The 10,877-nt window shown below is 55.6% G+C and overlaps 1 protein-coding gene across 1 annotated transcript; it reads right to left on the bottom strand.

Moving 5' to 3' along the window:
* Window positions 1–421: 421 nt before the first annotated feature.
* SIVA1 (SIVA1 apoptosis inducing factor) lies at window positions 422–4,780 on the bottom strand. The gene is made up of 4 exons (XM_027520690.1): window positions 4,604–4,780; window positions 2,351–2,545; window positions 1,559–1,715; window positions 422–612 (listed from the first exon to the last, which is right to left on the bottom strand). The coding sequence occupies exons 1-4, from the start codon at window positions 4,719–4,721 to the stop codon at window positions 552–554; spliced, it is 531 nt and encodes a 176-aa protein (XP_027376491.1). The 5' UTR covers window positions 4,722–4,780; the 3' UTR covers window positions 422–551.
* Between the last annotated feature and the right edge of the window lie 6,097 nt (window positions 4,781–10,877).

The raw sequence follows: 10,877 nt of genomic DNA, 5'->3' as shown, positions 1-10,877 counted from the left end.
ACCTGTGTCCCCAGTGATGAGCAACGCTGAGCCTCTCTTCCCGTGCTCGCCAGGGTCACGGTCTGCAGGTGGACGCGGGGCTGGAGGTGATCCCCGAGGAGGATGGCCGACCGCTGACCAGGGGCTTGAGCTGCACTCCCAGGGCTGAGCCAGGCAGCCTCTGAGTGTTCGCAGCTCAGAAGACCCGGGACTCACTTGTGACCCCCTTTCTTAGACCTAAGGCCTCCTTGCAGCCCTCTGTCTCCCTGCTCCGGGGTCCCAAGCTCTGCCCATGGGAGGAAACCGTCCAGCACCCTACAGATTGCTGTCACTGACCCTCCAGCTGCTGGCGCCCCACTCCCCGCCCCAGAGGGCTTAAGGTGCTGCCTCGTGGAGCCGGCAGGTCACAGGCCCCAGGAGCGCCGCCAAGTGAGCCCTCTCGTCCAAATATAGAGGATTTATTGTCTTCAGTCGTCAGGAGCACAAAATACAAAAGAGAAAAGGCACCCTCCCTCAGTTCCTCAGTCACCGTGGCGGGGCGGTGGAGGCGGGGCGGTGGTCGACTCGCGGGCTCAGGCCTCGAACGCGGCACAGCTGGAGCACAGCACTTTCTCGTGAAGGTCGCCCCCGTAGCTGAGAGACAGGCGGGGAGAGGGGCTGCGTTAGGGCTGAGTCCCCGTGAGCTGCGTACCCGCCCAGCCCAGACAGAGGCAGTCACGAGGGGGTCCTGCACCCAGGTGGCCGAGCCCCCACAGCCAGGCCCTCGGAGATGGACACTCTCGAGGGAGGCGGCCCAGGGGCCCAGGGTGAGGCCAGAGTGCGGAGCCTGCTGACAAGGGGCGCCCCAAGGAGACCCCCTCAGCCCCCAGACACCAGGCCTCAGTGGAAGTCCACCTGCGGGGGGTGATGGTGAACGTCTGGGGCATTCACTGGAGCGGCCCTGCCAACCAGAGCGCAGCTCAGGCCTCAAGCTGGCCTGCCGCCCCGGGCAGCCCCCAGCTGTGTGGCAGGACTGACCAACCCCCGAGGGCTCCAGCCAGGCAGGGAAGAGGCAACGCAGCCAAGGGCAGGAGACCGCCCTGGGGAAGGAGCTGACGGGCCAGGAGGCAGCAGCTGCCCCAGGCGGGCACCACAGCGTCAGCACTCAGGAGCCCAGGCCCGGCTCTCAGCAGCAGCCCCGCCCACAGTCCCGCCAGAGCTGGGGGCCGAGGGGGCCCACCAGGTGCAGGCAGGACGCCCGTGGCCGGGCCACGGTGCAGCTCGGAGGCCAGAGCCCGGCCTCCGGGGGACCTGGAGCAAGTCACGTGTTCATCACAAAGGGCAGGGTGCCCGGCCCATCATGGCCACGAGACCAGGCAGGTGAGCAGTGGGCTCTGCGGGTGTTTGGGGAACGGGCGGCAGGACGAGGAGGGCCCGCACTCACTCCGCCAGGGGGAGGCCCGGCCCCAGGGCCCGCACTCACTCCACGAGGGGGAGGCCCCGCCCCAGGGCCCGCACTCACTCCACGAGCGGGAGGCCCCGCCCCAGGGCCCGCACTCACTCCACGAGGGGGAGGCCCCGCCCCAGGGCCCGCACTCACTCCACGAGGGCGCACAGGGCGCAGGCCACGGCTCCGCAGCTGCAGCAGGTGCGCACGCAGCGCGCACACAGGGCCCGCTCGCACTGGCCGCACGCCGCCTTCCCGTCCACGGCGCGCACGCACGACGAGCAGGCTCTCGACGCCACCCCAGCCGGGTCTGTGCGGAAGAAACACGGGTCAGTCCAATGGTGACCGGGAGCCCTGGCTCGGGGGCCGCCCCTCGCCCCCGGAGGACAGCGGGCCGCGCTCCTCCAGCGCCTGACCCACCGCCAGTCAATCTGTGCGGAAGCACTGCGTTTGGACCCGTTCACCAGGGCTCCCGGCCAGCTGAGGCCCACCTGGAACTGTCACCACCCAGAGGTCGGGAGCCCGGGCTAGCTCTTCCCCTGACCACCTGCAGCAGGACTCGCCAGGCCTTCAACCCCTGGTGTGTCTCACAGCTGGGTCTCAAAGTGTGGTCCCCGTGTCCTGGCTTAACACGGGGGTTCCTGGGCCCCCGGGGTGGGAGTTTTAGCTGTGACGCGCGTGACAGCCTGAGGCTACAGCACACCGCAGAGAGCTACGGGTGGGAAGCAGGCAGGACACCCACGAGGGCCACCCGGAGGCGCGTCTCTCCTTTCTGATGGAACAGTTAGAGCAGTTCACAGCTCCCACACATCAGAGCGGGGACAGCCTCCTGCAGTGGGAGCCTCCAGGCGCTCACCCCGCTTGCAGCGTCAGACTCTGGCCCCGCTCCCCCGCATCCTGTCTGCAGCAGAGACCTGGGAAGCACCTGCCGGCGGCCTTACTCACCAGCCTCGGAGGCCTGCGCTTGACTCCGGGTCAGGCGGCCGTCGGGCCCGATCAGCATCTGCCCTCGCGCGGCCCGAGGGGCTTCTGTGGGGCCGGGCCTCGGGGACTCTGGCGTGTGGACGATGGCGCAGCCTTCCTCCCATGCAGGGTCCATGCAGGCCTGGGCCCCACGGAAGAGAAGCTGCATGGTCTTCTCTGGGGAGGACAAGCATCGCCCGCTTACACCCCTGTGGTGTAAGCGGGGCCGCCTGTCTCCGGAGCCGTTTGTGCTGAGCCCTCTGCTGAGCAGTCTTCCAGCCACCCGGGACCAAGCTGCCCCTGGCGAGGCTGCCCTCCTGCCCGGGCTCAGCGGGCACCTCCTCCAGCCCGGTTCTGCACCCTGCAGCCCCACCTGGGCTCCCTGTCCCATCACTCTGCTCATTTTTCACGTGTGGCCTCACCTCCTCCCCAGAACCCACAAGTAGGCCTCCTCTGACAGAGGAAGCTCTGTGCTTCTGCTGCTAAGTCGCTTCAGTTGTGTCTGACTCTGTGCGACCCCACAGACAGCAGCCCATCAGGCTCCTCCATCCCTGGGATTCTCCAGGCAAGAATACTGGAGTGGGTTGCCATTTCCTTCTCCATTTCCTTCTGCACTGTGGATCGCCAACTAAAGCACAGCAAGAGACTCAGAGCTGAGCCTGCAAGCCCAGGCCTGCAGCCTTTCGGCTGCTGCAGAGCTGCTGACAAAAGGCACAGCCATAGCTGGCTCCTGACAAGGTACCCCAGAAGTTTCCAGACCTCTGTGGGACCCGGACAGCTTCCCACCCCTGAGCAGCAACTTTCGGAAGGTCAAATGCTAGGTGCCAGCCCAGCAATGCTCTGTGGTTGTCTGCCCTGTCTCAACAGAGCCAGGGTGGAGACCTTAGAAGCTGCTGGCGCTGGGTGATATCGACAGAAACACACAGCTGATAACTCAACTGCAGTGAAGACAGCCTGCCACACCCAGCTCCTCCTCCTCTAGTCTCCCCATTCATAACAGGATGGGACTGGGGCAGGGGGCAGGTCATGTGGCAAGACTAACACTTGTCTTCAAGGGCCTGTGGCCAGTTCAACATAAAAAGGCCAGAGTTAAACACTTGGAAATCATTACACATGAGTGCACACCGGCCTCACAATGTCCTGCCCTTCTCAGAGAATGTCCAGGGAGCCTGGCACTCCCTCCCTGATGGGCCCTGCATGGGACAAGCTCTGCAAATGCTACAGGACATCGTGGTCGAGAGCTAGACTGACTTGTGTGTGTTTGTTAGTCACTCAGTCGTGTCTGACTCTTTGCGACCCCATGGACTGTAGTCCACCAGGCTCCTCTGTCCATGGGATTCTCCAGGCAAGAATACTGGAGTGGGTTCCCATACCCTCCCTCCTGGGGATCTTCCCAATCCAGGGATAAAACCCAGGTCTCCCTCATTGCAGGAGGATTCTTTACTGTCTGAGCCACCAGGGACCGCCTTTCTTCTGTTTGCAGTGTTTTCATTTCTGGAATGTCCTCAGAGAGTAACAACCGCAGTTTGGCCCAAGTACCCTAGGCTTCACTCATTTACATCACCTGCTCATCTCTCCAGAGTGATGATCAGTGTTATCCATGCACTCACAAATGTGCATGAGGGAGTCAGAGGAGAAGGCGTAGGCCAGGGCCCTCACATTTCTCCAACTGGACAGTCCAGCCGCGCTGAGCCGGACAGCACACTTCTGCTCCCCGTTTTTTGCACAGGCTGTTCCCTCTGCCAGGAATTTCCTTCTTTTCCCTCTCTGCCTGTCTAACCCCGCAGGATCTGGCTTTGACTCTGTTCCTCCAGGAGACCTGACAGTCTTCGGTGACCCGTGCCTGCCCCTCTGGAGAGTCCTCCTTCGACTGGCCCCCTCAGCAGCGGCACCGCCTGACAAGGAGGGCCTCTCGGGTTTGAAGGGGTGCCTCTGCCGGCTTTCCCACCGGGACGAGTCCCGGGAGGCGGGACCCGGAGGCGTATCGCTGGGCTGGTCAGATCAGAGCGGGCTCCGGTGAGTCCAGTATTCCCGCAGGACGGAGCCCCGACTCAGCCCCACGCAGAAGCCGTCCGTTTCGGGAAGTGCGGAAGGGGCAGGTCGTGGACGCGGGAGCATTCACGCCGTCCTTCTCGCGGCTCCTAAGCCCGGTCAGGCGGCGCGGAACACGGGCCCCGGCTCCAGGGGGTGCGGCCGGTGGGGACCCCCCGACCAGCCCCGCTTAGCCGCACTCACCGAAAATCTCTCGTGTGAGGCGCTCGGCGCACACGCCGCGACTCAGCTCTCTCTGGCCGACACGCACTTTGAGCTGCAGCGGGGCCGCATCCGCGAAGGGGTAGCCCCGCTTGGGCATGGCCGCGGCCCGCAGCGGCTCAGCTCGGCCGCCGCGCCTCTCTTGCTCGTGACGTCACAGCCGCGCGCCAACCCGGCGCGGAGCGAGGGCGGGACTAGTACGCGGCGCGACGCGGGATAGGCCCAGGGCGAGGGCGGGGGCGGGGCTCTTGCTCTGGGAGGCGGGACTCAGAGGCGCGGGAAAGTCCGGAGAGAGGTCAAGGGTCAGAGCGGGCGCGCCACGGGCAGGGAAATAGGAAGGCGGTGTGGTGCGAAAGCGCCGCGGGATAGGCTGGGGACTACGTGGGGGCGGGACTCGTGAGACACGCGGCCCGTGATAGGCCAGAGGCGACATGGGGGCGGGACTCGTCTGAGGGGGCGAGACTCGTATGAGGCGGCGCGAGAAAGGCGAGTGTTTTGGCTGTCTTTTTGGTCCCCAAACAACTCTTTTCTATTTTTTTAACTGAAGGATAATTGCTTTACAGAATTTTGTTGTTTTCTGTCAAACATCAACATGAATCAGCCATAGGTATAACTCTGGACACTCATTTATTTCTTCCTTTAAATCACCAGTGGTCTGAGGGTTCACTTTTTTGGTATTTCTTTAACTCCAGAAACATTTTGTACTGGGGTATGGCTGATGAACAGTGTTGCGGCGGTTTCAGGCGACTAGCAAAGGGGCTCTTGCCTGGAGAATCCAGGGACGGGGGAACCTGGGGGGCTGCCGAGTATGGGGTCGCACAGAGTCGGACACGACTGACGCGACTCAGCAGCAGCAGCAGCAGAGGGACTCAGCCATGCGCACACGTGTGTCCGCTCTCCCCCGGTGCCCGCTCCCGTCCAGGCTGGCGCGCAGTGTGGAGCAGAATTCCATGTGCAAACTTTTCTTTATTTCTTATTTAGGAGGAACGTCTCGCCTTCACAAGTGGGGAGTGCCTTACACTGGGCCGTTCTGGGCCCTGCTACGTCATTTGGAGCAGGGCTGAGGTCACGTTGGGCTCTGACCGGACAGTGAGGCTCCGTCCCACCCAGGCCTCTGCCGGCTGCCTGCCTGCCTGACCCTCGTCCTGCCTGCTGGCCCAGGGGCCATCCAGCATGTCCCTCTGTAGCCTGGATTTCTGGTGACAAAGCCGAGGGCCTCAATCTTACAGGACACGCCCCTCACAGCCCTGGACACTGACCCCGCCTGGAAGGAATATGGGCGGGGCCAGCCTCTGGTCCAGGTGCCCCTTCCCGCCTGGCCCGGTGGGTCTGGAAGACCAGGTCCGGAGGGGGCTTTGACAACGTTTCCCCTGTCGTGTGGCACTATTCCTGTTAGCCATCTGCAGTAACTGTGACTGAAGAGACGCTTGATTGGTTTTATCCTAGAAATGGACGAAATTCCCAGGAATATTGTTTTTAATCTTACAGATCTTGGGAATTAAAAAAAATTTCTTTGGGTTCAGATTTGAAACTGCCTTAGACTCTTTTCAGTCACAGTAAATATTCAATAGGTGCAAAACATTGTGATTAAAAGAGAATCTTAATAGCTCTTCTATTTCAACTTAATTTTAAGAAATATTTGTGGAGGGCCTGGTCGATGTTGGATTCCTTTTCTAGAGGTGCTAGTAACAAAGCTCTCAGACTAGGGGCTTAGACAATACACATTTCTTCTCTTTAGTTCTGGGAGTTGGAAGTCCCAGATCGAGGCAGGCAGAGCTGACTTCTGAGGCGTCTTCCTTATCGCCTTCTCTTGCAAGGATATCAGTCAGACTGGATTAAGGCGAAGCCATAAGACCTCTTGAAAACTTAATTACATCCTGGTTTTTCAAAAAGTTGAAAATAGGACTGCCCTGTGATCCAGCAATACCACTTTGATGTATACAAAGGACTGAAACCAGTGTCCTGAGGGGTTGTGCCCCGTGCTCACCACAGCATGTTTGCAGGAAATGGAGACAACCAAAGTGTTCGTCCCAAGTGTGGGTGAATGAATGAAGAAATGAGTGCTATTTGGAATTACATATAATGAAATATTATTCAGCCATAAAAAAGGCCACCCTGCCAACTGGAACAGCATGAATGAACCTGGAGGACATTTTGCTAATTAAGTTAGAGAAAGACAAATATAGTAAGTACTGTATAATTGCACTTACATGTGGAATTCAAAATCATCATAGAAGCAGAGTAGAATGGTGGTTGCTGGGCGCTGGCATTGGGGGAAATGGGGAGCTGATGGTCTGAGGGTACAGACTTCCAGTTATAAGATGAAGTTCCAGGGTTCTAATAATGTACAGCACGGTGACTCTAGTTGACAAGTATTATGTACTTGAAAGTTGCTAAAAGTAGATCCTAAATGTACTCACAGTAACAAAAACAGCAAAATGGCAATTATATGAGGTGAAGGATGTATTATCTCCTTATCACAGTTTGCAATATGTATGTGTATGAAATCATGACATTGTACACCTCAATGTTATAAAAATTAAGAAACAGAAACCTCATTTAAAAAAGAGTCAGAGGGACTTGCCTAGTGGTCCAGTGGTTAGGATTCCAGGCTCTCAATGTAGGGGGCCTGGGTTTGAACCCTGGTTGGAGAACTAGATCCCACATGCAACCAAGAGTTCAAGCATGCTGCAACTAAGACCTCGTGTGCTGCAGCTGAGGCCCAGCACAGCCAGACAGACAAATCGACATTTAAATAAAATACAATGGAGTCAGAGAAAATCCCCGGCGGTCCAGGGGTCAGGACTCTGCACTTTCACTGTCGAGGTTGAGGGTTGGGTCAGGGAACTAGGATCCCACAGGCGGCCTGGTCAAAAATTTAAAAAAATAAATTGGAGCCAGGAGGCCAGAAGAGGGAGCAAGCACACCCTGTGTGTGTGCCGTGTGCTCAGTCGCTTCAGACTCTGCAACCTATGGACTGTAGCCCACCAGGCTCCTCTGTCCATGGGATTCTCCAGGCAAAAATACTGGAGCGGGTTGCCATGCCCTCCTCCAGAGGATCTTGCCGACCCAGGAATTAAACCCATATCTCTGGCATCTTCCTGCAAGGAGAAAGGAAGGATATCTCCACTCCTGGCAACAAGCCAGCCGGTGAAAGACCGCTTACATGCCAAATTCTCAGTTTCCACCAATGGACTCTGCTTAGACGGGCCCTTCCTAATTCTCCCTTCTCTATTAAAGAATTGCCTCTTCTTTGTTCTCCAGACTTGCCTGTGGTTTGCCATAGATTGCATGTTCCAAATTGCAACTCTTGGCTGTTTCTGAATAAACCCATTTTGCTGGTCTCTTTTATTGTTGTAGGTCAACAGTGTATAATTAAGGTGTGCATTATATGTGCCAATCACTTGTTCTGTGTCGACTATATCTTGATATATGTTGGATCATAAGAAAAGCAAGAGAATTCCAGAAAAAATCTACTTCTGCTTCATTGACTACACTAAAGCCTTTGACTCTGTGGAGCACAACAAACTGGAAAATTCTTCAAGAGATGGGAATACCAGACCATCTTACCTCCTGAGAAACCTGTATGCAGGTCAAGAAGCAACAGTTAGAACTGGAAATGGAACAACAGACTGCTTCCAAATAGGAAAAGGAGTACGTCAAGGCTGTATATTGTCACCCTGCTTATTTAACTTATATGTAGAGTTCAGTTCAGTTCAGTTCAGTCGTTCAGTCGTGTCCAACTCTTTGTGACCCCATGGACTGCAGCACGCCAGGCCTCCCTGTCCATCACCAACTCCCGGAGTTTCCTCAAACTCCTGTCCACTGAGTCGGTGATGCCATCCAACCATCTCATCCTCTGTTGTCCCCTTCTCTTTCGTCAATCTTTCCCAGGATCAGAGTCTTTTCAAATGAGTCAGTTCTTCGCATCAGGTGGCCAGAGTATTGTAGTTTCAGCTTCAGCACCAATCTTTCCAATGAACATTCAGGACTGATCTCCTTTAGGATGGACTGGTTGGATCTCCTTGAAGTCCAAGGGACTCTCAAGAGTCTTCTCCAACACCACAGTTCAAAAGCATCAATTCTTCTGCGCTCAGCTTTCTTTATGGTCCAACTCTCACATTTATACTTGACCACTGGAAAAACCATAGCTTTGACAAGATGGACTATGTTGGCAAAGTAATGTGTTTGCTTTTTAAGATGCTGTCTAGCTTGGTCATAACTTTTCTTCCAAGGAGCAAGCACCTTTTAATTTCATGGGTGCAGTCACCATCTGCAGTGATTTTGGAGCCCCCCAAAATAAAGTCTGTCACTGTTTCCACTCCCCATCTATTTTCCATGAAGTAATGGGACCAGATGCCATGATCTTAGTTTTCTGAATGTTGAGTTTTAAGCCAATTTTTTCACTCTCCTGTTTCACTGTCATCAAGGGGCTTTTTAGTAGAGTACATCATGAGAAACGCTGGGCTGGATGAAGCACAAACTGGAATTGAGATTGCCAGGAGAAATATCAACAACCTCAGATATGCAGATGATACCACCCTTATGGCAGAGATTGAAGGGGAACTAAAGAGCCTCTTGATGAAGGCTAAAGAAGAGAGTGAAAAAGGCTTAACACTCAACATTCAAAAAACTAAGATCATGGCATCTGGTTCCATCACTTCATGGCAAACAGATGGGAAAAAATGGAAACAGTAGCAGATTTTATTTACTTGGGCTCCAAAATCACAGTGGACGGTGACTGCAGCCATGAAATAAAAGATGCTTTCTCCTTGGAAGAAAAGTTATGACCAACCTAGACAGCATCTTAAAAAGCAAAGACATTACTTTGCCAACAAAGGTCTGTCTAGTCAAAACTATGGTTTTTCCAGTAGTCATGTATGGATGCAAGATTTGGACCATAAATAAAGAACTGATGCTTTTGAACTGTGATGCTGGAGAAGACTCTTGAGAGTCCCTTGGCCATCAAATCAGTCAGTCCTAAAGGAAATCAACCCTGAATATTCATTGGAAGGACTGATGCTGAAGCTCCAATACTTTGGCCACCTGATGCGAAGAGCCGACTCATTGGAAAAGACCCTGATGCTGGGAAGATTGAGAGGAGGAGAAGGGGGTGGCAGAGGATGAGATGGTTGGATGGCATCACTGACTCAATGGACATGAGTTTGCTCAAACCCCAGGAGATGGTGAAGGACAGGGAAGCCTGGTGTGCTGAAGTCCACGGGGTTGCAAAGAGTCAGACACAACTTAGAGTGAATAAGAACAGCAATCACATGATTGTTAATTCTTTTTAAGTCCTTGCCTCCAAATACAGTCACAGTCACAGTCTGAGGTGCTAGGAGTTGAGGTGTCCACATGTGAATTCCAGGGGGACACAGTCTAGCCCATGACTGGTCCCACCCTCTGTGTTAGGCCCTCGGGGTGGTGTTGGGCAGAGCCAACTGGGTCCCTGCCCTCTGGTGGGACAAATGTTACCAAAGGGGAAGTACAAGGGGCTGTGGAAGTAGAGTAAGGAGACCTACCTTGCCCAGGGTGGGGGGACACCCCAGGAAAACTGGCTGGCCGGGAACTAAACTCATGCAAAGCATCTGTGGAATGGCATAGTTTGATCTTAGAAAGTTGGACGTTCTGGAATTGAATACACATCAGATGAGGAAGGAACATGCTTTGTGTTTTCCCAGAAGTGCAGCAAAGTTCCCCTTCCGACAAATGCAGAGGGGCAGGGCCGGCTGGAAGTGTTTTCGCTAAAATGTTTAATCACAGTTCCCCCAGGGTCCTACAGTTTTGAGTGCTAATCATCTCAGTTGCACAGCATGGTTGTACTACTTTGAGTGACTGTTAGATTGGGAAACAGTTTACGTATAGTGCCGCTGTGTGTCCTTACGTCCACTGGAATGCACGGATGGTCAGTGTGTCCAGTCCCACCCGTTGCCATGGTGACCCGTCGCCCTTCCCCACCTCCGGCAGAAGTGATCGTCGCTCTGCATCCCTCCCTGCAGGGCAGGCTCGCTCTGCGCACAGCCCTTTGTGTCTGGCTTTCCCCCTCAGCTGGCTGGTTCCGAGACCATCCAGGGTCCCGCACCCCTCCGTGGTCTCCTCCTCCTGTTGCTGAGTGTGCCCGTGTGCAGGTGGACCACAGTTTTTGTTGCCCTGTGGACGGGCACATGGGCTGTGCCGGGTTTCGCGCTGATGAAGGCAGCTGCTCTGAACATTCTCTTCCAGTGCCTAGGTGTGGAATGGCTCAGTGGTAGGGTAA

This window comes from Bos indicus x Bos taurus, chromosome 21 (assembly GCF_003369695.1).
Source record: "Bos indicus x Bos taurus breed Angus x Brahman F1 hybrid chromosome 21, Bos_hybrid_MaternalHap_v2.0, whole genome shotgun sequence".
NCBI classification, from domain to species: domain Eukaryota; kingdom Metazoa; phylum Chordata; class Mammalia; order Artiodactyla; family Bovidae; genus Bos; species Bos indicus x Bos taurus.
This window is presented reverse-complemented; position numbering and strand designations above follow the sequence as displayed.